At 35.7% G+C, this 26490-nt stretch overlaps 2 protein-coding genes across 13 annotated transcripts; one reads left to right on the top strand and one right to left on the bottom strand.

Moving 5' to 3' along the window:
* On the top strand, positions 1–7809 carry LOC148844324 (Protein kinase superfamily protein). 3 transcript variants are annotated; one of them, XM_088957472.1, is made up of 6 exons: positions 1–593; positions 2099–2409; positions 3744–3879; positions 6180–6316; positions 6807–6930; positions 7023–7809. In XM_088957472.1, exons 2-6 carry the CDS (start codon positions 2239–2241, stop codon positions 7652–7654), a joined length of 1200 nt encoding a protein of 399 aa, XP_088813598.1. In that variant the 5' UTR covers positions 1–593; positions 2099–2238; the 3' UTR covers positions 7655–7809. The 3 variants fall into 3 exon arrangements, with proteins under 3 accessions (XP_088813598.1, XP_088813597.1, XP_088813596.1); XM_088957471.1 differs by having other exon boundaries at positions 1–600; XM_088957470.1 differs by having other exon boundaries at positions 36–609.
* Positions 7810–8558: 749 nt separating this feature from the next.
* LOC148844323 (ARM repeat superfamily protein) lies at positions 8559–17035 on the bottom strand. 10 transcript variants are annotated; one of them, XR_016103208.1, is made up of 11 exons: positions 16925–17035; positions 16638–16707; positions 15823–15872; positions 14817–15494; positions 13904–14098; positions 13720–13822; positions 12945–13597; positions 11130–11843; positions 10678–10843; positions 8818–8968; positions 8559–8720 (listed from the first exon to the last, which is right to left on the bottom strand). XR_016103208.1 is itself a non-coding variant. In XM_088957469.1 (9 exons), exons 3-9 carry the CDS (start codon positions 15465–15467, stop codon positions 8707–8709), a joined length of 2496 nt encoding a protein of 831 aa, XP_088813595.1. In that variant the 5' UTR covers positions 15468–15494; positions 16638–16707; positions 16925–17033; the 3' UTR covers positions 8559–8706. The 10 variants fall into 10 exon arrangements, 4 of the variants coding, with proteins under 4 accessions (XP_088813595.1, XP_088813590.1, XP_088813593.1 ...); XR_016103205.1 differs by having other exon boundaries at positions 14817–15872; XR_016103209.1 differs by lacking the exon at positions 15823–15872.
* Between the last annotated feature and the right edge of the window lie 9455 nt (positions 17036–26490).

Here is a 26490-nt window from a genome sequence, read left to right as displayed (position 1 = left end):
GGGATGTAAATTGTAACTTGTGAGTAAGAGAGCTTACTCATGATTTGGCGTTTTCGACGGCTGTTGGTTTCTCCTTAATAAAAGCTCGAATCGACAAAACTTCGCAAATCAAATCCAACACCCCATCTCTTCAGTCTTCCCTCTCTCTCTCTCTCTCTCAGAACCCGAATTTTCAGGCGACCCAGATCGGCTTCCGGCGAAAACCCAGAGTTCTACCGATGTCCCATCAAGGATTTCCACGTACCCAGATCGGATCCAAGTGTTTTTCATTGTAAAAATATCTCTCAGATGAAGCTTGGATCCAATTCCAACTGATTGGGGACTACCACCGGCCCACAAGAGTAAACGGGAAGCTGAGATAGAGATTGGATCTGTGAAGTAGACGTAGAGATCAACTTGACTCTGGTCTTTGGAGAATCAACCCAGACGATGAGATATTGAGTTTGAATCGAGATATCTCATCCGAAGCCAATGTTGGGTAAGATGGTGATCGCGGCAAGGTTGTGTGTTGGATCGGAAATGGAAAGATGAGATTGAAATCTCGTTTGGCTATCAAATTGATGGGGAACTGTTTCACCGCTGAAGACAAACCAGTTAAGAGTAAGCCGGGTACCGATTTTTCTCAAATCAGTTCCCATTCTTTTTCTCTCTTTTTCATGTGAAATGTTTTCTGTTTTTTTTTTTTTTTTTTGCTCTGTGACTCATGCTTTTCCGTATCAGTTCAGTGCTAATCTTTGAGAATATTTGACAGCACTGCACTTACAGAAAAAAAAAAAAAAAAAAAAAAGCAAGAAAAGCATGACTTGATAATTCTGGAAACAGGGCGTACTGTTTTTTGCTAACGTGCGCACCTAGGTTACAGGAACTTAACATTCACCCCTTAGATTTTGAATGAATACGGAAATGGTTGCAGGGTGAATCAGCCTTTGTAAGCAGTGAACTGAAGTACTGACCCCACTTTTAAAATTTTGCTTTAGTTTCTTTTATAAGATGACAGAAATTTACAACCCTGAGATTAAGCCTAGAATGTAACTAAGATCACCCTGGCCAGAGTTGCATTGAACTTCTATAGTACTGTAGTTAAGTACAGCCAACAGAGTTGCATTTAAGTTGAAGGCCTTCATTAGTGAGTAGCTTGGGCTACCCTTCATTAGTGAGAATGGAAACCAAATGTAATTTAGTACTGAGCTTGTTTCTCTTTGGAAATCTAACATCATTGTCATCATCATTATCTAAGCCTTATCCCAACTCATGAATCCTGTCTTTCCATTCCTTCTGGTTAGTATTACATCCATTGTTAAATTATGAGGTCTTAAATCATTTCTTACTACTTGAGATCATGTCTTTCTGGCTCTATAACCCTTCTAACCCCTTCAATCCATGTACTTTGAAAGCTACATACATGCAACCCTTATGTTCTTTAAGCACAAGTTCAAGACCCATTTAATACAGCATTTATATTTCGTACCCGCAAGAATAATTGTTCGTATTCGATTATCAAGAAATGTTATTGGGATTATATACCACCTTATAGATTTGCATCCTCATAAGTGATTCTTTTATTGAAAAGGCTAACGTATTGTATTAATACAAAATAGAAAGCATCTCATCCCACCATAGCAAGATGCTGTGTCAAGTATACCATACTCAAACAACATATACATAAATGTTGATGCCTGTTAGTAACAAAAATTGTACCCATAAGTGATAGAAGCAACAATATTAGTGCTACTGTTATAATTAGTATTGGTACTAGTATATATTTTTTGGTCGAAATTTATTTGAGTATATTAATGCTCTTTTCTGACTGCAAATGGAATCCTCCAGAAATTTATTTGAGTACATTATTGTTAGTTGTGTTTTCTGCCAGAGGTGCTAGTTATTCTATCTTCTACTTGCTTTGACTTTCCATCTTTATGTTTACACCCACTCCTGCAAGCCAAACAAAGCCTTAGGGTTAGCATCAGCAGTGTTAATCGTCTGTAGCCAAGATAGAAACTGATACCTAATTATAAGTAAATACCGCAAAAAAAGAAATACTGAAAAAAACAAAACTGAAATCTAATCCTCAGTATTTCTTTCATATACAAAATTTCAGTTGAGATATCTCCATCCAAGAACAGACTAGAAGCACAAACAAACAACGGCAATGGAAGCATTTCTTTGACTCCCAAGAATGTCAAAGATCTTCGTCAGAACCCCGGGTATAGTAATGTTGACATCTTTACATATAATGAGATGAGACTGGCTACCAAGAACTTCCGGCCAGATCAAATTCTCGGCGAGGGAGGATTTGGGATCGTGTACAAAGGGATTTTAGATGAGAATGTAAGACCAGGTTATAAGAGCACCCAAGTTGCAATTAAGGAGCTAAATCCAGAAGGATTCCAAGGTGACAGAGAATGGCTGGTATGTTTTTTCCCTTGTCTTTATTGTACTAGCTTGCATTTTATTTCTCCTTTGGCGATATGAACCTTTTACTTAATCCCTGCTTCCATCTCTCCCTGTGCTTAAAATGGTAGTAAGATTTATCAAACAGAACACATATGTTTGTAGCATCTAAATTGATGCCTAGATGATTAAAAGTGCTTAGGTTCACCTGGTTGCCTTGACAACTATGACATTTGAACGATAGGCCTTGAAGGGTACTCACTCTACTTTTACAAATCAAATGGTTCCTTAAACACTGATTCCTTGTGCTCAAATAAACAATCCCTTACCCAACTACTTAGGCAAGGCTACATAAGTTATGTTTTACCAATACCATATTCAAGGGTCATATCATCTGACAGTCATCAGTTAAATGTGAATTAATTTATGGTTGTAATCAGCAAATAGATTCATCAAGCAGTCTAGAATGACATTTAGAAGTGAGGTGGCAGGATGGAGAGGCATCAAAAACCATTGATGCCCCACCTTAGGGTTACACTTAAGTGAGACTCAGATATAGTTTTGCATGTAACAATTCCAGGGCATGTACAGGGAGGAGAGGTTCCTATCACTTCTTCCAGCAAGCACTTAATTTCCCTGTGTTGCCAAGAAACTTCAAAGTGGGTGCCATGTCGGTTGTGGTATACCTGTTCATACTTTCCCCTCGTGGTATCTATCTCAAGAATAAAAAGGCCATTACTAGGGGTAATCATGGACCAGGCCAGGCCTGTGCCAAGCTTAACACCTATTCTAAGGGCTTTCATCTAGGCCCAGGCCTGACCTGCCCCAGACCCCTTTGCCTGAAATATAAATCCTATGATTTCAAGTACATTATATAGGGAGTAACAAGGGTAAAAAGATGAAAAAGCATTTTAGATGTTTTTTACTGTATTTCTTTAAATGTTTTGATAATTAGATTTGAATATTAAAATATTTGGACAACCACCATTGCAAATTACAATTTTTAACATAATATGATATTGTTAAAACTTAAAATATTATAATTTTGATAGATGGATGGATGGATGTTTGTGTGTGTGTGTGCGCGTGTGCGTGTGTGTGTGTGTGTGTCATGTGCATTGCGGGATGGGCTCAGTCCAGACCTGCACACAACCTAAGGCAAGCCGGGAAATTTCCAGGATGGACTAGAAATGATTACCCCTAGCCATTTCCAGCTATCTGTCACAAACCCCAATTCCAATGTGTTTGACACTAACTGTACAGAATCGCTGTGCTGTTTGGTGACTTTATTGTAAGTGGTATTCATCTTCTTTCTCATGGTAAAACATATTTAATTTATTTCTCTTTTGCAGGCAGAGGTAAATTATCTTGGGCAGCTCAGCCACCCTAATCTTGTGAAACTCATTGGGTACTGCTGTGAGGATGAACACAGGCTACTGGTCTATGAATATATGGCCTGTGGGAGCCTGGAAAAACATCTTTTTCGTCGTAAGTAACTAATTTTATACTGATATTCAAACTTGACATCCTAAGAAAACTGATAAAACTACATGACATCCAAAGAAAGTGATAATGATATATGTTATGTAGAGAAGCGATAAACAATAGGTCAGCTAGATGGACTAACCTAAAGGGGAGTATGGAAGTGCTGGACACTGCTTGTAAACTGTACTGCATATATTTCCTATTTTCACACATTAATAAAATTGATAATTAGCTATCAATCAAAAAAATGGCATACTAACAAACTAGTGCAGTTATGCTTTGCCCAATAGTAAAATAGAAATTTTATTAAGAAAAAGGAAGAAGGATATAGTCACAGTTCCTAGAAAACTTCTCCATTTGATTCAAGGGGTGGGAAGAAATCATCTCTTCTGGGCTGTTTTGTAATTTTCTTTTTTTTTATCAGTAATCAAAATCAAATTTTATTACTTAGAGAAAGAAGAGAGTACAGAAATAAGGGCAGCCTCAGCTACCATCAATAGAATACAAAGACAATGAATATCAGTCTTAGAACTGAGCCCAGAAGCATTCTGCCCTATTTACCCCTTGCTTTGCTAGTTGGTCAGCTAGGTCGTTTGCCGATCTAGGAGTCCAATGAAATTTCAGCTGCATATCCCTTGAGAACCTCTTGAACTGTTTGATTTTGTTTCTGAAAAACCAAGGAGCCTTCTCATTCTGTTTTAACCAACTTATTACTATTTTGGAGTCGCCTTCAACTATTAGCTTTTGAATCCCCACTTCCATACATTTCTGCATCCCATAAATTACTGCCTTCAGTTCTGCTGTTGCAGAGTCACCCATACCAATGGGGCAAAAGTACATTCCCATGATCATTCCGCATTCATTTTTTAAAACCCCTCCAATTCCTGAAGGCCCCGGATTCCCAAAACTACTTCCATCGAAATTTAATTTCAGGAATCCTACCTCTGGAGGTTCCCATCCCTCTATTACCTTCTGCTGTGCTGGAGATGAGGCTGCAATTGTTCTCCAGTTCCATAAAATATCATCAATGGAGAAAGCTGAGAAGAACTTCATTGTCTTTATCCAGAAAGCCACTTTTGCCATAATCCCTTCAATCAATGCTTCTTTGCTCCTTTTCTTTTCCTCAAATATACGCTTATTTCTTTCCTCCCATAGGGTCCATATTACTGCTGCTCTTGTGCACCTCCACATCAGTCTTCCCCTCCTTTCCGGCCAGCTGAAAATGAAACCATCAAACAATCTGTCCGGAGAATTCCACCTGCACCCAAAAAGAGAAAAAAACCAACCCCAAATACCACAAGCAAATGGACAGGAAATGAACAAGTGAAGAGCAGATTCACCATTGGATTCACACAGGCAGCACCAGTTTAGGGAAAGGCACCATCCAGGTCTCTTCCTTTGTAGAGCATCACAAGTGTTAATAGCACTATGAAAGACCTCTCAACAAAAAGCACTCACTTTGGGGGGAATCGGATGACACCAAATCTCTTTGACTGGGAATGGAGTATTTGGTTGAAAAGACAAACATAGAATTTGTTTTGGTTGACTGGGAATTGGAGTATTTGTAATTTTCTTTTCTTTTGGGCGAGATAAGAGAGGATATATCTCCTTGTCGTATTTCTTATGCTTAATTGGAAGAATCGATGAATTTGTTTCAGCTATTGATAAAATAAAATCCCCTTTTGTGACCTTTAGTGTGATAGCTCATAGGAAGGTGTTTGGGTACAATATATGAAGAAACATGGACAAAAAATGACTACAACGTAGAATTTACAGACAGAATATGTACAAATACTAAATGACTCCCTTTAGGAGCCCAACCTCCTGCAAGCAAAAACACTGCACACATGGCATCCAACCACACATCGGATATATCTCCTGTACATGTATGTTAAAGTCGTAGAAAGATGTTCCCAATGTGCAACTGGATGCCCATGTTTTCAGAGTTTGTGCAGAGTTTTTTGCTTGCAGGAGATCCCGTAGCTTCATTTAGACAAAAAAAATTCATGCATATTTGAAAGCATTTATACGTAACAAAGTTGAGCACCAAATCTCTTTTCAATTATTTCTGTAGTCCATACAACTCCCATTTTCAAAAGGAATCCTTGTTTCAAAAACGTTAGTCCATATTTATCAGATTTATGATGAGGACAAAAATGTTGAATCTTTTGATCAACCTAATAGAGAGAAATACTTGGGATGTTTTTCAAGGGGACGAAGCCAAATGGAATTCATGGGGTCTCTTTAGAATGAAAAGTTGACAAGCACATCTGCCCACTTACCCGTTTCTTCTCTGTTGACAGGAGTATGTGTAACATTACCTTGGTCCACTAGAATGAAGATTGCTTTAGGTGCTGCAAAAGGGCTTGCATTTCTTCATGGAGCAGAAAGATCTATAATATATCGTGATTTCAAGACTTCAAACATTCTTCTGGATGCGGTTAGTAAATTGGTCACCACAGTTATAGCTTAACATTGCATTTGTCTAGTAATTCTAAAGCCAAGTGCACCAAAATTCAAGATACATATATTACATGAGTTGGGCGCAAATGGCAAATGGGTATTTTGCACTGCTAATGGATTGGCAGATGGGATATCAGCAAAGTAAGGGCATTAAGGGATCAATTGTACCAGGGTCAACTGCCTAAAGGAGAGCTGTAACTGAAATTTGAGAGGTGGTTAGCTGAGGCTAGCTAGCCACTTCCTGAGGAGAAACATTATAGAATTATACTTTGAATACTTTTAAACAATAAATGAATTGACAATTATCTGAAAAAAAGTATCCATATAAAAGCCAAGCTGGTTGGATTTCTTAATAAAAGTACTTTCTTGCTATTTTGATAAATCCAGCTGTATTTCTCAGAGCCAGTCAACATGTTACATTATGTCAACCCTATTATCTTACAACTGATGTTGAAATCAATCTACAGGAGTACAATGCAAAGCTTTCAGATTTTGGACTTGCGAAGGATGGGCCTATGGGAGACCAGACTCATGTGTCTACACGAGTTATGGGTACCTATGGATATGCAGCTCCGGAGTATGTAATGACTGGTAAGTTTACCGACTGCTGATATAGGCTAGTTGACCAAGTGCCCATGATACACTACTAGCTTATCATCTGAGCCATTTATTTGTCTGACCAGGTCATCTAACAGCTCGAAGTGATGTCTATGGGTTTGGGGTTGTGCTCCTTGAGATGCTCATTGGAAGGAGAGCAATGGACAAGAGCAGACCAAGCCGAGAACACAACTTGGTTGAGTGGGCACGTCCACTCTTGAACCATAATAGGAAGCTTTTGAGAATCTTGGACCCAAGAATGGAAGGTCAGTACTCTGTGAGAGCCGCCCAAAAGATTGCCAATTTGGCATATCAATGCCTTAGTCAAAACCCCAAAGGAAGACCTACCATGAGTCAGGTGGTTGAGATACTGGAAGCCTTTCAAATACAAGCTGAGAACAGGGAAGACGCACTGCTCCAGAGTGGAGGCAGTGGTGTAACCCTTTACGAGGTTCCTAAGAACAATCCTGATAATCCTACAGAGGGTAGGAGAAAAGCAAGCAAAAGTGAGGATGAGAAAGAACCTGACGTGCATCATCAAAAACAAACAAAAGCAGGCAATGGCAGAAGCAGGAGCAGGAGCAAGAGTGAACTTCCCATGGATTCTGATTTGTATAGCCCTTCTCCAGACCGTCAACCCCGGGAGAAGAAATCGCCTGCTGCAATATATGGAAGAAAGACACCATCTATGGATGGAGTTGATCTGTACAAGCTCTGAAGAGGAACCAATGAATTTGTTTTTTGTTTTTCTTTTCCGGCTGAATTGGTATTTCTAGGAATTTGTGCTGTAAACTCCGTTTTCTTCCCACCTCATTTTCGAGCTTTAAATTTTCATTTTGATTTAATATAAAAGCACTTGCATGGAGAAAGTCAGTTGGGGCTTGGTCTTAGGTTGAAACTTGAAAGTTGAAACCTCATCATGGGATGGCATGGATGCTTTTTACCATAGAAAATAATTATTGGCCCTGGACCCCTTACCTGATGACGAGTGATGAAGAACACTACATACTCAGGTACTCTTTGATGTCATCACATTTTTCCTTGAGATCTCTCTTTTCTACCTATTAATCTATCATCCATGGTGCGGGGCTTTTGTGGGAATAATGACCCTTTGAACCAGTTTTCTTTGCAATGAAACTCTTCGTTATAACTAGCTAATGCCAAGGCTTTACTCAGTTTCCTGCTGAAATTGGTATCAGTATCACGGCCTCGATAAATTAATGAAATGAATTTTTACTACAACGAACCTTCCTGAAAATGGTACCAAAATTTTCCTAGTCATCTGCCAAGACAAACTTCAACCCAACAAGCGATGTAAATTCTGTTTGGGTGGTTGACACTCCAATATTTCTTTGTTCTGTAACATGTGAGTGGAGTTTTTTTTGGTAATAACATGTGATTGGAGTTGAGAAGAGTTACAAATGCTTTATTTTCTCTGGTCACGAGACTTCTGGAGCAAAGATTTCTGGACAAATTTTGTTATGCATAAATGGCTTTAACAAGAACTCCGCAGCAACTGCTAATCTTCAGTTTTTATGATTGCCCACGTAGTATTTCAAGGAACGGCACTCCAAATCAAAATTATATCAACAGAAAATTAACTGGAATTTTGAAAATGCACGTTAAAACAAAGCATTTGATGAACCATTCATGAACAAGACTGTAAGGTCATACACAGATTTGAGACAATTTCATCGTCTTTTTCACAAGTAAACATAACCGCGGACATCTGGCTCCAGGTTAATGCCCATGATTTTGGCGTCTTCATTATCAAGAGCATTTTCCTACAAAACAAGAAAGTTCGCTCAATAACCCACAAATCAAATTTTGTGCCGTTAAAAGGAACAATATTAAAAATGACAAGTTGACGCTAAAATTTACCAATCAGATGAAATAGAAAGGTCATAAATAAAGATTGGCTCAGGTAGTAGGGTTTGAGTATACAGGACCATCGTTGGAAGTCCGGGGACCTCTTAACTTGTATATGGCAGATGTATTTGAAGATCCAGGCCCATCATTGGACAGATCCCACCTACGGAGGGTTTACAGCAAAGGTCAATGCGATCAGAACACCTATTCCATTTCTTTCTTTTTTATATCTCTCTCATTACTAAAATTCTATTATTATTAATCCAAACATAAAGAAAACATATAGGACTAACCCAAGACCAAAACAAATATGAAAAACTATTTTTTCTTTTTTTGTTATTTGTTTATTTATTTTCAAAGGGATTGGTCTTGACACCAGAAATTTATTGTTACTAGAAAGATCAGTATCTCAACAGCTCAAAGGGAACCTATACTCGAAGCTTGTAAGAAAAAAGAGCTTCAATTAGAGGCCTAGAGGACATCCTATATTTTTGAAAAGGCAGGTACTCCTATTTGTCTTTTCACAAGGGATGTTGCCTGCTTTCCCATCATTAGTATCCACCCCATATCTGCTGTTGATCACTGCACACCATAAGCTATCCAGCTATCTATGAAGAACAGCTTCATTTCTATCACCCCTTCATCTTAAGGCTTACTCACATCCTTCCAACTTACAAGATGATTCTTTTTACTTTTTCTGGGATCCAAAAACAAGTCTCAAACTATATCCACAGCCCCGGCCAACATTTTGAAAATCAACATCTCATACCAAGGGACATGTGGTTCCTCTTCCATGATGCTAGTTTCTTCTCAAACCTCTCCACAACCAATCACTAAATGCTAGGGATCTAGCATTGTCACCAAGGTCTAATATGACCCAACAGACTCCAAAATGAAATCAACAGATTCCAGTTTACTACCATGCAGGTTTAAACCTACCACACATGATTTGCTAAGATTAACCTTAGAACTGTACCCTTTGGAGAATCTAAGGACCATTCTAAGAAAACAGTGACCATAAAAATTGATGGCATCATTAGCAAACTGAAGGTGGGATTACAGGCTCCTTTTGATTCCAAAACCACAATATCAACTAATTTTTTTTGCTTCATAGCAAGGTACAAAGTATCGATACAGTCCGATATGCCAAATCGGGTGTACCAACTTTGTATCAACACTCTTACATTTTTATTTTTTTCAAAATATGTTTAGGGTGTCAAAGCCTGGTTACCCCCTGAAACAGGTCTTACCCCAAAACTCTTTTTATTTCACATATTGGTGACCCACCAATACGATACGTATCGGCCAATATGGGCCAATACATGACGAAATTTGAACCTTGCTTCATAGAGGCTACACAGCAGGGGGTAGCCCATCCCCATCCCTTAACCCCTGCAACCCTGGTGGCAGCAGTATTTGATCCCAGGTTCTACTCCAACAAGTCAGAGACCCTACCAACTGAGACACCAACAGTTGGTACAATATCAACTAAATGAGATACCCAGATTCACTAAACATATGGACATATAAAACCATAGCCTTGGGGTTCTTGAGAATGTGATAGTACAGTCATAGAGGTAACTTCCCCCACTTCTTAGACATTTTGAAGTTCCAAAACCAATTAGCAACATTACAAGGATAAAATTATCTTTTCCCCTTTGGTAGTTATATGGAATATTCAGGACATATATTAGCAAATTAAAACTAATCCTACTTCGCATGCTTATCATACTCCAAAAAATTAAATAAATATAAAGCTTTTCTTCTAGTTTTAATCATTTTACAATTCCATGGTACACCTATCTGAAGCAACATAGAGTAAACTACATTTTTCTCTGAGAAATTAATTTTAAATGGAAGAATTGGTCTCACCCCAGAGTTGCCTCAACTTCATTGCAAGCTGTGTAATGGATCTCCTCTCTGCTGGATTTAGAAAATCCATCGTGGCTGCCTCATGTATTGCAGATAAGAATTCTTTCCTTACTTTTGCAGAAGGTACAAGGTAGTTCGGCCCATGGGTATTGCTCAGATCCACCACCTAAAATAATGTAGGGCAGAACAACATAAGCATAATAGGCAGCAGTTAGAGTTCTGCATCATATCATTGTTCATGAGTGTGCAGTCTTAACAGTAAATATGCAAAAGATAGAAAGACAGAAATTATCCATCTAATTAGCTTAGCCTAATGGGATTTCAAGTGCAGCTGCATGAGCTCACCTGTACATGTCTGTTAAGTACAAAATTTCAAATAAAATAACTAAACAACATGCCAGAAGCTAAAACATAAAGCCTGATCTATCTGGCAGAAAAATCTGAGTTCTTACCTGCTGCAACCACGGGATGATGGAGTCCAGGTATCTTTGATCTAGAAACTGTGCTGCCAAGGTGCTAAGGATTTCACTGACTGTCTCATGAGATAAGCTTTCCAAAACAGGACCAGTTCGGTCTAGAAGCTCAATCAAAATAAGATCATCACCAGAGCAAAGAGCCTCCATAAATGCAGATTCTAGGTCCCCTGCACATAGAAAATCCTTTACACGTTTCCACGAGTTATTCTTACTATCTGAACTGTTTTTTCTGTCATCAGCATTACGGGCAAAGGTAGACTGAGAATCTTCAGTTTTTTTTGTTTGACAGCATCCCCCACTTTGAGGCACACGCCCAAAGCTTTGTTGGACACCTTTTTCTATAGGATTTCGAATTATGTTCAATGTGGGATCCCTCCACATCTCTATCCCTTGTTTGATAGAAGCGCTTGATCTGTTTTTGGTAGGCATTGCTTCTTCCCAAACTTCCCGGTTCTTCATAGACAAAAGGGAAGGCTGTCTATTATTCATATCAATAGATGGCCTAGGACTACAAGTGGAGAGTCTTGGAGAAGAAGAGATGCTTAAGTTCTTCAAAAGCTTGGAACTTGCCATGTTAGAGTGGTTCCCACTGTAAACAATGTCTTGAGCTATTTTATCTACTGCATGTTCTAATCCAAACACCTTGGACTGCAACATAGACAAGCTCTCCATGGTGTTCCCCATAAACACCTGAATAGTTGATCAAGACAAAAATGTAAACTAAAGACATCAGAATAATTTTAATATAATGAGAAATATGCAAACTTTTTTTTTTCAAAATTTTTCATAGCTGGAGTAATGGGGATAGAGAACAATTTCATTTTGAACTTGTTAGGACAGTACCACTGAGAACCCCATAACTAAAGAGCGTATTATATATTGTAATCAGTGGCTCTGTGCATTGGCTCTTTGATAGCAATACAGGAAAATTACTTTTATGGCTATAAACCCACAGTTAAAGCAACAAAGTGCCAAAGATTGAACAGAACAAAACATTGACATGTTTAACACCATGAGAGAAAAAAAAAATTGAACCACTACTTAAGCAGAATTTTTCCAAATACAAAATGAATAAGAACATGGTAAAGACTTAGTGCATTGGTTACACCACTGATGAATCAGTTTGAGGTCAGAATTAACTAAAAGATGCTAAACAAGACGGTGCAAATTAAGAATCCGTACTTATATATATAAGGGGCTTGCTTTTATGATTTTGGTCGCAGTTCATTAATCTTAGGGTTACGAATCAAAGATCAGTGGTATTGTTGTTGCTTTGGAAATTTTGCTGTCTGATATTTTATCGTAACAATTAAAGTCCTCATATTTCTAAAAGGTTTTTGCTTTGTGTTTCTTTTAAAATTCAACAGACCAGTACAATGATGTAAAACATATAAGAATGCATAAAAAAGTGACCACAAAAGCAAACTTTTAAAAGGCAAACACCTAAGCCAACACACAAGGCAGCCCAAAGTACATGCCCATTGGAAAGGGTGGTGCCTAGGTTGAAGCAAGGGCAATGTCTCAATGCCACCTTACCTGTGTGCCCAGGTGTGCCTTTTAAAACACTAATTACAATATCATGCACCATATATCGTATATGTCCTAATTCAAACCAAATAGCAATTGTTTATCTAAGAGTATCAAAAGTTAGGCAAATTCATCTTCAATAATCCAGTACTTGGACAAGTTCATTACTAGAATGTTTACAGGAAATTCAGAGTCTTCTCAAGAACATACAATCTAAAGAGGGAATCTATGAACAATTAGACATATCTAAGAAAAGTAAATGACCTGTAAGAGATCAAGTAAATTTGATTGTTTGTTTTCAATCTCCAAGAGTTGCTTGCGAATGAAGGCCATTTCATTTACTGTTTGTGCACAGCACCCATGGACATTGCTCAATTCTGTGATGGTAGAATCCAAACTTTTTCTTTCCTCTATCCTTGCAGAACAATTTCGATGTTCACTAACAATCTTTTCAGCTGCAGGCCGGTGATTTATCCCCACTGGATGCACCACGCCACCCCCCTCAAGACTATCACGAGCGACTGTAACATGCTTATTCTCAAAGTTTGTAACTAGATTCAACACAGAGGAGCATTCCTGTTTGTCATCAATTGGTGCATAATCATATCCAACATCCTTTCCTCCTGCAGCATCCCCATTTGTTCTTTCAAAAGTCTTAGTTACACAACTACCCTCAGATTCTTCATTGTGTGTATCAGCTAATGAAACAGTATGGGTCTTTGGAACAGCAATTTCAATATGCCAATCATTTGCCTTGGAATGTTGAGAATCTTCTACATTATTTAAACATGTTTTCCTGACAGTTAGGGGAATTCTCTTCTTCAGTGACCTTGCACTAACTTTCTTGAAAGTTACATCTTTCCATCCACCATCACTGGCACTAGTGAGATCACTGTAGTCACCTCCACAGAAATTTTCTGCAATATGAATGAAATACCAGTTAACAAGAGAAACTACCAAACACATATAATGAATAGCAGGCCACAAACCAGTCTTGAACAGAATAAATTGTCAACGCATTGAATAGCAGGCCACAAACCTTTTGTAGAAGATCCTGCCTCTGAAGGTTCAGGAGAATCAGACCCTGGAATACTTTTCCAGTACTGTATGGCCTGTAGCACTGAATCTCTAACTGGTTTCACCTATAGAAAGCACAAACCCCATGCTTATCATTTGTGAGGAAGCAAGTCCTCCAAAAATATAGATAATTTATGCACACTAACCTTGTCAAAACGACAAGATTCAAGAGAACGGATGCATGAAGACTTGAAAGATCCCAAAAAAGAACCACCATTTACAGCAATTCCCCCCAATGCTACAGAAGCAGCTTTGCGTGTTGTCCAATCACTGTTTTTGAGAGCTTCTTGGATGCTAGTCAATGCACTAGAGAATGAACTTTGTGTTGGAGCACCCCCTGCCTGAATATTTGACAGAGAAAATGGCACAAAAAAAAACACAATTAGGAAAACCATATATGCAAAACCAAGGCAGACATCCAGTGGACTAGCAGATTTTTGACGGGAACCTAGAAACTGGATGGTGAAGAAAAAAAGGTCATGGAATTGGAAACCTCACGAAGGAAAATTTTAGCATAATATATTCAGTTGATCTTTTCTAGAATACCAAATATAAACCACCATGCTAGTTATAACTAGCAGGATGGCTAAGCAATAATCTGAAATTTTCTTAATTTATTTTCTTGTTATAAGTGGGGCAACAGGAAAAATAGATTTATGGGATAAACTGTTCGAGATAGAAAACTGATATCTGCATAATTAACATTGACAGGTCTTGTCAGTGAACCTGTAGGACTAAATTCCTTTTAGAAGACAAAGTTCCTCAATAATTCTCAACTCTGAGATGATATCTCTTATTTTCTATAGGTAGAAGTGTTCAGCACCAGAAACCTATAAGTGTCCAACATATCATAGGGCAATACCAAAGATGTGGAAAAGAAATAGCAAAGAAAAATCATATCTCAGACTTTAGTTACTAAGATGAAAGTACAAGACAACTACCTATGGATGGATAAGAAAAAACCACATGCTATTAGATCCACCAAAATCTAAACCTATAGCACCATTCATCTTAATGTCCAAAGCATGAAGAAAGCATGACAGTTTTGTCCACATTCACCTGCAATATGCTTCTAATCAGTTCAATGACCGCTGGTTTTGCCATGAAGTGTGGATTCTTAAGCAATTTAATAACTCGAGGCAGCATACGCAGCAAAATGGAGACTGGAGGATCATTTGAATTGTCAATCACCCTGGCCAAACATAATGCAGAACCAAACTGCACCTGTCTATTCTGTTCACCCAGGGCTTCAAAAAGAGGCTTCACTAGAACAACAAAAAACCCATCACTTTCTCCCCCACAGCTGCTTACTTTTGAAGCCAAGACACTCATTGTTTCCACACAGGCATCCCTCACAACAGAATCTGGATCCTTGAGCCTTTTAACAATGCTAGTCACCATCTTTCCAAGGTGTGGTGCAAGAAGCCCCTCATGAAACCTCACTAGTGTACCCAAAATCCTAATACATTCTTTCCTAACTGTGATCTTTTGCTCCGAATCAGTGTCAATGATGCAAGAAAGAAATGGCGCAATCCCTTCTGGAGTTAAACCTTCAGCAATTTTCTCCAATTCCTCAACCCCAATCTGGTAAGTATCCCGATCTGCAAGCTTGTTCAACGCGAGAACCACCCGATGCTTGAGCTCAAAAATTGCTTGCTGTGTGCCAGCCCTGCTGGGTCCTTTGGCTTTCAAATTTGTATGAGCCTTCATCTTAGGCACCCTTACAACAACATCTGCCTATGGTTTCAAATAAACAATGAGATGCAAATCTAATGCCAACCACAAACCAGCTTTCAAGTTTCAATTCGAAACCTCCACCTAGAACTTCGATTTAGATCCTATACCAGGAAGGTGGGATCAATTTGCTTTAAAGATTACTCTGTTCAACCATTAAAAGACCAACAAAGGCTCTTTTAAAGAACCAATTGATGGTCAAGCTCATACCAATGACTTTAGATCCTATACCAGGAAGGTGGGATCAATTTGCTTTAAAGATTACTCTGTTCAACCATTAAAAGACCAATAAAGGCTCTTTTAAAGAGCCAATTGATGGTCAAGCTCATACCAATCATAGGTGGAATTACTTACGGTTTCCTAGTTAGCACGATTAGAAACCTGGAAAACCACAACAAAAATCAAAGTTAATGTCATCAAATCTTAAGTCTCATACTACAAAATATGAAACCACTTCAAGTACCTACAGACAAAGATAACGAGAATATACAGAAATAAGACAGAATATATCTCAAAAGCATTTCAAAATGCAAAAATTAGTACCAGAATGGTAAAGTTTACATTCCGCTGTGGCAATCACTCTTACAAAAGAAAAGCAGATGTCTCATCACTAGTAAGCACAATGAACTAACCTATTTTTTTCCTTAATTTTTTTCTTCTGTATAATTGTCATTGTTAATGAACTAACCTAATTTAGATAAAGATATTAACATAAATCCCTGCCAATGAAAGCGTCAAAAACTCACAAACGCCAGCTTCTTGGAAACTCAAAGCATGATGGAATTCATACGAATCTTAGGCACAGACACAGTGATCAAAACCCAAAGAAACCTATGTGCACTGCAAGAACAGAAAGCACCATGCAAGGAGATACTGGAACGATAAATGAGGAAAGCGCCGGGGAAAAAAAAATAACTGTCCTCGAGGAGCCGAGATGCAAAAGTTTTGACTAGTGAGGGATAACTAAATAAAATCTTTTCAGGAAAATATATATATATATATATATATATATATAACCAGAAGCAACGAAAAAAAAAAAGAAAATAAAATTTCATAAACAAAAACATCAACATGATAAAAACCAGATCTTCAAAACGCAACACACCACGCGAAGATTCAAAAATAATAATAGACTCAACAACTTACATTACTCCAACAAGGCACAGTGCTTTAGTGAAACTGTTCTCTAATCCACTCCAACAAACTCCAAGAAGCCCTAAAAATCGCAATGACGAACATAAAACTGCTTTGAACATAGAAACCAGAGCTCAAAAGCTTGGATCGAACGACCAAATATCTTTCCGTACAAATCATGAAATAAAATTCAAATCTCCATTTTTATCTTCTCTCCCCTCTTACCGAGTCAAAATAAAAGAAATGCAGAAAAAAATGAATCTCAGTAAGAGTCGAGACGAGCTTCGAGGAAATCTTACCCGTAAAAATTCTCAGAGAGGACGAGCGTTTGAAATCTTCTCTCGAGGGTTTTTTTTAATTTTTTTCAATGAGCTAATAACTTGATGTTTTCGCGCTCTCTCTTCGGTTTCGAATTGGGTCGCATAGGGAGAGTTTCTCGTGGGACCCACATCTGGAGTTGGAGTAAATATGTATCGTTCGATGAAAGCCAGGTGGGGGCCGTATAGAGTTTCTGGTGGACATGATCCCGAGCTACGGAGGCTTTAATAAGACACTGATCAGGTAGGGCAGCGCAGGCTTTGGATTTAGCTCACGGACCATCCGTGACTGGGATATGCTGCTAAACCGAATAATGCGGACAAAAACATGGGCCCCACAGCCTTGATGGATTTTAATTTTTTTGTTGCACAGTTGTCCTATTCTGATTGGTTCTTCGAAAACTATAGTCTTGGAACAATGGAACTCATGTCCGATTTTTAGCTACGGGTGCAACTCGATCGGATTGGGTCGGGTCGAAGGTCAATCTTAGGCCCAACCCGAACTTAATCCAACACAACTCGGGTTTGGGTTTGGGCGAATTGGTGAATAATAGATGAGTGAAAAAATTTATGTATATATTTTTGTAGGGAAAATCTATGATATGAAAAAGATATGATATAGAAAGAGTTTTGACCAATTAAAACCTACTCATGAATTTTGATAAATATCACCTGATACACTACGATGTTTATGATTTCAGCTTATTGATCGGTTGTTTTTCGGATATCATATTTTTTCCATATCATAGTCAAACCCATTTTTGTATGGTCATTGGAGATATACATGTTTTACTTACAAGTATGTACATATTAATAATAATAATAATAATATGAAAACACAAAATTTTAAAAAAATACAAAAAAGTTGCAAAAAGACATTTAAGCACATCTCTAATATCATATATTTATCATATTAAACAAAAATGTGTTACAAATAAGAATAATTTTATAAACATAGAAATATAAAAAAAATTGTAGAAAACTTTAGAAACACATTATTCACAATTATCATCATCATAAATAATTGCCATGTGCTAGCACATGCACACTAGTTCCTATAAATCGCCCTATCCTCCACCATTCTCATCATACCAATTTAGCAATTCTCTTCTCATACTCTCTCAGTCTCTGATACACTCTCAATACTCTCTCTTTATTCTCTAATTCTCAAGTATAGACTTTATTAAAGTTTCTAAAGTTGCATAAGTATCTCAAGTTAGTAATTTGGGATGTTTGAAAGCTTCATCCATTAAAATTAAGTTGAGATTCTAAACCAACAATTTTGGTAAGTGCAATTAAATTAATTTTTATTTTTATAATTAAAAAAAATGGTCGGTTCCTTCCAAAACCAATTCCCCAACACGTTCAATGTTGATGATATTGTTCAGTAGCAACATGATAGTATTAACACCAACATTGATGCTATTGACATTGCCAAAGTTCCAACCCCTAACATTGCTACTAGGGGAAAGAAAAAGATGGGCACTAAATTGATTAACTCAGTTTGGAAAATATTTAAAAATAGAGGAGGTTTGAGAGGAAGGGAAAAAGTGCCATTTCCTAAAAATGTTGGAGTAACTTACCTATAGCAAGGGTGATACTGGCTACTTGGACAGATATTTACTCACCCATGATAATAAGAATAAGGAAAAGAAAAATCACAAACACAAATTGAGCGTGGGGGTTTTGGTACTTTTAAATATTCTCAAGAAAAAATGAGACAAGAATTAGCAAAATATATTGTACATGTTGAACAACCATTTTTATTAGCTAAAGATACTAAACTTGAAATTTTCTTTCCATAATTCTGTAAATCCATAATTAAAAAAAAAATTCTTGAAATACTATTAGAATAGATGCTTTGAAAAATTTTTATTCATATAAATAAAGTTTAATTTATATTTTATCAAATATTAATTCTAAAGTTTTAATTACTTATGATATTTGGACCTCTAATTTTAAGTTAAATTTGTGTTACTAGTCATTTTATTGATGAAAATTGGCTTTTGCAAAACAAAATTTTAATTTTCACTAGGCTTGAATGGCCACATACATACTGACCTAGCTATTGTTGCAAGTATTTTAAATACTTTACATTCATATGAAATTGAAAATATTTTTTTTCTATTAGTTTTGATAATGGCATAATGCTAGTAATAATGATTTTGAAATTAATATTTTAAAATCTCAATTAAAACCATGTTTAAATGGTAAATTATTTCATACTATATGTGCATGTCACATCTTAAATTTATGTATCCAGAATATAATATTTCTCATCATATTTCTAAAATTAGAAATTGTATTATATGTGTTAAAAGTTCTAGAGCAAGAAAACATGAATTTAAATATTTATTTTGAAATTATAATTTAAAATATAAACATTTAGATTAGATCTTCAACATAGATAGAATTCTACCTATTTTATGTTAGAAAGTTGTATTTTCTACAAACAAATTCTTACTAATTTTTATAATGCAAAAATGCCACAAGATATTATACTTGAGGAAGATCGGGAAATGGCAATTTGTATAAAAGATTTCTTACAAATTTTTTTATGAAACTAATGATTTTTAGGTGTTTATTATCCAACTAGTTGTATTTTAGTTAATCAATCATTCATAATTAGTGGATGTTTTGCAAAATATAGAAGAAATCGACAGTTTAAAAGTATTGTTGGAGTAATGGAAAATAAACTTAAAAATATTGGGAGAATAATTTTCCTCTTTATTGTTTAGCTACAATATTAGATCCTAGAATTGGGAAAGATGGTTTGGATGTTTTGCTTGAATCATATAAATATTGAAATTGGAAATCAAAAAGAAAAAATGAATAATTTATTATTTGAAATGTGTAGTTTATATAAATCATAAATGACAGGGCATAAAAATCTGCAACTTGTACAAGTGCAACTTCCACTTTTGAAGCAACTAGTTCCAGTAGTGGAAAAGGAAGAGTTTGGTCTTTAATAAGTAGGAGGCAAAAATTTTTTGCCACTTCATCAACAAGTTCATTTATTAAACATAATTTTTATTTATAAGCAAAATTTTATAGTCTAAACAATTCATTCGATTCAAAGGAAATGAATAGTTTTGATAATTTAGCCTGGTGAAGTGGATATGAAAAAAATTATCCAGTCATTGCCACTATGGCACATGATTTATTAACCCCTCTAGTGTCTGCAATTCCATCGGAGTCTTGTTTTAGTGCAAGTACTAAGATGTTAGACGACAATAGAAGCTGCATGAAGATAAAAATTTGGAAATGTGCATTTACTTCAAATATTGGCTTGATGCTGAGAATCGATTACAAGACAGAAAAGGGCATGACACTACACCTGATGTAGATGATGTGAAGTCAAAGAGATGGAGATGTAGGTGGAACTTGAAGAAAGATGGTGAAGTCAATATTATTTTGGTGTACTCAATAATTTTGTAGCATTTTTAAAATTATATAAAATTTTGTTTTTTAGTTTTATTTAAATTATTTGTTATTTTCCAATAATGAAATTTTTTATTTTCAATTTGTTCGTATTACATTTTTAAAATTATATTTTATTACATTTTGTTAAGTATTTTTGACCATTATATTGTTCAAATTTAAAAGAAATAAAATTCATATTTTTTACAATTTGTTGTCCATTATGTATTTTGTTAAGTATTTTTTTATTTCTTTATTAGAATTTTTCTTTTTCCAATTTGTTCCCAAAGGAAAGTTAAGTATTTAAGTTTTATTTAGAAAAAAAATCAAAATGTCAAAAAAAAGTCTGGCCCAATCCAGCCCAAGCCCACAGCACGGGCCCATGTGAGCTTGGGCAATGCTGTGCCGACCCCCCAAATTATCTCAAGGGAGAGACGCACAACCTGGCTCGGCCCACGATTCAGCACAACACAGCCCACTCAACACCTCTACCCAAGCCCAACTGGCACTAGAATTTGATGCATTTTGAGTTGGTTTCAAACTTAAGTCAAGCTTGATTTAATCAATCAGCCTAAACTAAAACTTGACATAAATGTATGTGTTTTATATACAGGTATTTATGCGTGCAAGTAAATGATTATATATTCATGCAATATATGTATATAGTCAAACTGGATTGAGCAACTTGAAGGCTAAACCTAGGCCTAACCCAAAAAATAAAATAAAAAAAGCTCAAAATTTTGGACCCAACCCCAACCCTAGGTCTAAAAATTGAACCCTAACACATAAAATTATGGGTTAAATGGGCCTAGGCTTAGGTTGGGCCTGTCCAAATTGCACCCTATTAAAGTTCAACTATAAACCAGAAAAACTTATAACCAACCAACCAATATCACAAAAGTGATAACCAATCAAGTGCGATCTATCGAAATTCACATGCAAGGGGTTTGACTAGTCAAAACCCTTTCAATATCATGTATGTCTTTTAGGCAACAAAGTTTTTTTTTTTTTTTTTTTTTTTTCCATAATCATCATCTAAGCATGATCCAATCATTTGGGTTCAGTACGATTACAAATTTCAGATGAGGTAGAGAATTAAACCCAAAGAATTGGAGGCTATGTAGTATGAGGCGGGCCTCACGTGCACCCATTATGTCCCCCTCCCCCACTTAATTACCTCAAATCTTTGAAAAGAAAAAAAAAAGGTTTTATATTATTTTTATTTTTTATTTTTTGCTTTTCTTTTCTTCTATGTTAACATTGCTTTCAAACAATCTTTTGAAAGTAAAAGCACAAAAAGTTTTTGGTTACGATGTATTACATTACAACATGGAACATGATAAATTCTACATACAAACTCATTATTGCTTGAAAATTGTAAAATATAAGTGTGAAATGTCATATACTTTGTTTATCTTCCCCACGTGCTAGATCCACATGATTTGGAAGACTTTATAATTTATATATAACACCAAAGTAGCAATGCCACATGGTGCATATTGTGAAAACAACCAAACCAAAGTTATGTCATATGGTACAAATTAATGCATGTATCACAACATATACTTTACCATATATCCTATGATTTTTCACGTGTTACATTTTTCCATTTGTCATGTACCATAATTTTGCCACATGGCATATATTTTGTCATATAATATGTGAATGAGCATCTAACATCACAAATATTTTGTCATGTATGTCAAATTTTGTCACATTATTTGTGCTTTAACATGTTTATATCACACATAGTAAGGTGAAATACGTTGTGTGCCTTACCATGTTATGCAAAAAGTTTATTTGGCCACAAGCACACAACTATAAGCACGAAGAAGCCCAAGTTAGGTGACATGGTATTTTGGTTCATTTTATTTAATTGGTTTTTTGTTGTCCATGTTCGGTTTTTCATTGGCCAATTTTGATTCCTTGCTTTGGTTTATGGAGTTCTCCATAATTGTCTTTTTGTTAGCCAATTCTATTACGGTAATTTTATTGGCATTTTTAATTATCTATTTGTTTGAGATGATTGGATTTTTAGTTCAGTGATTGTGATTAACCTTTTTTATGGTTAAATTCGATTTTTTAGCATGATACATGTTGGTTTTTTGTTGACCAACTCCAGTTTGATGATTACTAGATCATGACTTGGTCTTTAAGAGTCTTCTACAAAATTTTAAATTTCATGGCTATTACTTTAATAGTACACTGATTTTCATAGAGACTGCTTCAACATCCTTACTTGCAAATTCAGGCTAGTTTCTCCATCTTGGTTTGAGGGAGTGTACAAGAAGATATATTGTGTTTGGTTATATTTGGTTTTATTACAAGAAAGGTATTCGATGTTACATAAATATATTTGTAATATCGATAAAATTTAAAGATTTATATATATTTATGGGAGGAAGAGAGGTATGTTTGAAATATGATAAAATTGGGCCTTTTATTTATTTAAGCCGTTGGTTTTGTGGAATCAGGGTTGAGTGAGAGTGTATTTTATTGTGAGTCTATAAAGAGGTCAATCATGTATCTCTTGTTTTCATAGTGGATATTTTTCTCTCTTTTCCCGTGGACGTAGGCTACTAAGGAAAATCATGTTAAATTTTGGTATTTTGCCTATTTCTTCTTTCTATTTTTCTCTTGATTTACCATTCTCTTTCTTGTTAGTTGATACATTTTTCATCTTTCATTTTTTTCTTCAATTTTTCACCTTTCATTCAAGGATGTATTAAATATGCTTCCTTTTTTGGTGTGAGAAAAAATAGTAAAATAGTCCAAGAATAATTATAGGATGCCGATTACCTTGCACATTAACAAATGGAATGGTTTCAAATAGATTTCTTTACGTAATGGAACAACTCTGGGTAAAAAACAATCCTTTCTATTTAAAAGCTCATTAAGCTTAGTTAAGTGACTTTTGTATACTATTCTGGTTAATTTATTATGAAAATTGTTTAGAATTTTAAGCAAATAAAGTTTTGTTGATCTGAAATTGTATATCCTCCAAACAACCAACCTTGATCAATGGTCAATGCACTACTTGATTGTTGGCTTGTTATAGGCTGCGTTTGTTTTTGGCATAAACTTCATTGATGGAGTTCATCACCGATGGATTTAAAATTAGTTAACCGTTGGAACTTTTTTAAAGTGTGACAATTGATTATTGAAGTAAAACTTCATTGGTGCAAAACCTTACACTAAAAACAAACGTGTGAAAATATGGACCGGGAGTGGAGTTTTACACCAGTCTATATTTACACTCAAAAAAACATGAGCAAATACAAACCGGCAGTGGATTACATTGATTTGCATTTACACCGCAAACAAATGCAGCCATAGGAAAAAAGCTAAATAGTATGTAAAAAAGTAAAAGGGAAACATAACAATGGAATTAGGAGATGGAACATATTCTCCTTGATAACAACAATACCAGGCTTGTAATTAGAGGTTTTAACAGAAGTTGGTAAAAGCTTTGAGAGGGATTATCAAAATTAAAAAAAAAAAAAGTGAAAGAAAACATAAAAGAGAATTGGAGCTTCGAGACAAGAAAGTCAATTAGAGGACATGAAGCCCCTCTTCCCTAGTGCAAGCAAAGCTGACCTAATCGCAAATTTAAAAGGTGGAGGAGATAGGAAATTTCAAGTTTTATGGTTGTGAAGTTTGATTTTGTCAAAAAAAAAAATCGTAAGGAATTAGTTTCATTTTTTGTTATTTGATGAGAATAGGGAAGGGCTAAAGTCGTTTTAGAGATGTATATAAGAGATGGATCAAGAACCAATGGCCAATGCTTTTAATGCCATCTAATGACTTCTCTTGCTGGTAATTTCAATTGGTCAATGCCAAAGATGGTATGGAGAAAATGAGAGAAAGAGAGAGAGAGAGAGAGAGAGAGAGAGAGAGAAGGGGGTTGCCTCTGGTTGGTAGTTAGGAGGAAGAAGAATGTTGGAAGGGTTAGAATGCATCGTATGGATGGCTAAACCATGTTAGATGGCTGAGCGGAATTTCAAACTTTTTTATCCCTTCTAGGAACTAATTTTCCGATGTTTTGAAAAATTACATTTTAAAGATCGATCTTACATTGAAATCGGATCAGATTTGAAACCAAAACAAAAAGAGAGGTTGTACTGATACGGATATCACAAGTACAGATCCCAAGGTGGAAGTTCATGCCCAAATCTATAAATATAATCTCTATCATAAACATTAATCTCAACATACAAGCATGTCTCATATAATCCCTCTTATGTCTTCATTTTCTCTTTTAAAGTCTATAATTACTCTTTTCTAATAAAATCATTCCTAATTCACCCTCTCCTTCTTCGATAGCAATGTTTGTAACATCTACCCTCTCCCATTAAATCCCTTATTTGCTCTTAAATATCTTCAAATCCCTTTTAACCCTTTAATAAAATATTGGTAAAAAATAGATGGATTGTATGGGGTTCAGTGCCAACCCAAAACAAACCTAGGGATGCAAATGGCTTGGATTGGGTTCGAATCAAGGTATATCCAAATTTGATCCGATAATATAAATCTTGTATCTGATTCAATCAGATTAATCCGAATTTGAATTTGTTAAGGATGCTGATATCCAAATCTGATCTGGTCTGATTTAATTTCCATATGAGTGTAAAATTTAACAAATTATTAATAGAGAAAAAAAAAACAAAATAGAAGTATACACGTCTCTTTACACTACAACATAAATAATATAAAAATCAAATTACAAAAAAGCAATATAAACATGAATTAGTAGGGATGATCCAAATTCAATCTGATTTTTAAATAGAACATATTCTTTGATATGGTCCAATTCAAAAATCCGGAAATGAGAATCCGACAAAATAAGATTAGATTCAAATTCGAATCAGATCATAGACCTTGACCTGAAACCAAGCCCATGTCAAAACCCAAACCTAACTAGGTTTCTATTCAACCCCATGTATTTGCATGGATTCACTTGTTATGAATTATGATAGTAGTCATCATCTATATATAAAATTATTGTTTTTTTTGTAGGAAAAATTTTCCTTCATTTTTTTTTGTAATATTTAATCTTTTGATAAACCATAATAATCTATATGAATCTCCCAACTACATTCATAAGTAGCTATGACATATCTTATTGCTTAAGTTATTTTTCAAGTAAAGGCCACATTGTAACCTTTGAAGACCATATGACTTCCTCTATCAAAGCAATAGCAGCATAGCTGGTTGCAACTCTCGGCTCGTTGATGAATGACAAGTAAATATAATGGGAACCGGTCAATATCTTAATTATTTGTTATTCAGATTTAAATTTCAAATAAAATGAATAAGTAATATGCTTAATGACTTTTGCTTCACTTTGCACCTTTTCTAGGTATCCATTACTAGTTTCCTTTTACCTATAGATTTTACCATAGCAACCGATAGATTTGTTAAATAGGTAGCAACGTCTAATAATGACTAATCATGAATAACATCATAATGTCTCTATTGACATATCCATAGAGATCGCCCACAAGGGGCCGCCCGGTAATGTTTCACAATACATTTCCGTCATATATTAGAAACATCTTTCGATGATAGTACTAAAATCAATGATCCCAATACATGATGGGGATGTGCTGTGGGAATTTGTGGGGAGGAGATTTGAATTCATCCATATATCATTTTTGATCTAACCATTTAACAAAGAATACCGTTATTCCATTGCGTTTGTCACCAAAACATAGGGTCCATTTAATTTGTGGAAATAGGGGTTTAAAATTAGAAATAGGAATAGAATAATAGGCCATTCCAGTTTCAACCATTTGATTGACTAGAATCAGAATACCATTCCCATTCCTGGTGAAATAACATTCTCCCATGTGAGAAAATGGCCATTCCCTCCCTCCCAGTCCCTTGAGAATGAGAATTCACTCAGCAGTCAAGCTGATTCTAATTCCAACTCCTATCTGCGCCAAACTGCGAGACCCATAAATTAGCATTTTGATGACAGATCCTGAATATTCAAAGAATTAAACGTCAAGACGTGTAAAATCCACTTTTACTTGTAGTTTTTTCACATTTAAAAATCTTTCAATAATAATAATAATAAAAACAATTGAGAGATTGTGTTCCCAGGAACCTATTTTGTCTTCATATCA

The sequence above is a fragment of the Nelumbo lutea genome, chromosome 8 (assembly GCF_056320005.1).
Source record: "Nelumbo lutea isolate HS-2025 chromosome 8, American lotus-T2T, whole genome shotgun sequence".
Taxonomy (NCBI): Eukaryota; Viridiplantae; Streptophyta; class Magnoliopsida; order Proteales; family Nelumbonaceae; genus Nelumbo; species Nelumbo lutea.
This window is presented reverse-complemented; position numbering and strand designations above follow the sequence as displayed.

Excerpts from the sequence above, each read along its gene's own strand:
- LOC148844324 (XM_088957470.1), top strand. The coding sequence starts at position 528 with ATGAGATTGAAATCTCGTTTGGCTATCAAATTGATGGGGAACTGTTTC. Across the intron at positions 610-2,098 it reads ACCAGTTAAGAGTAAGCCGG|TTGAGATATCTCCATCCAAG; the intron begins GTACCGATTTTT and ends ACAAAATTTCAG. Across the intron at positions 6,931-7,022 it reads TCCGGAGTATGTAATGACTG|GTCATCTAACAGCTCGAAGT; the intron begins GTAAGTTTACCG and ends TTGTCTGACCAG.
- LOC148844323 (XM_088957469.1), bottom strand. The coding sequence starts at position 15,467 with ATGAAGGCTCATACAAATTTGAAAGCCAAAGGACCCAGCAGGGCTGGC. Across the intron at positions 13,823-13,903 it reads AATCTTGTCGTTTTGACAAG|GTGAAACCAGTTAGAGATTC; the intron begins GTTAGTGTGCAT and ends TGCTTTCTATAG. Across the intron at positions 11,844-12,944 it reads ATTTACTTGATCTCTTACAG|GTGTTTATGGGGAACACCAT; the intron begins GTCATTTACTTT and ends TCAACTATTCAG.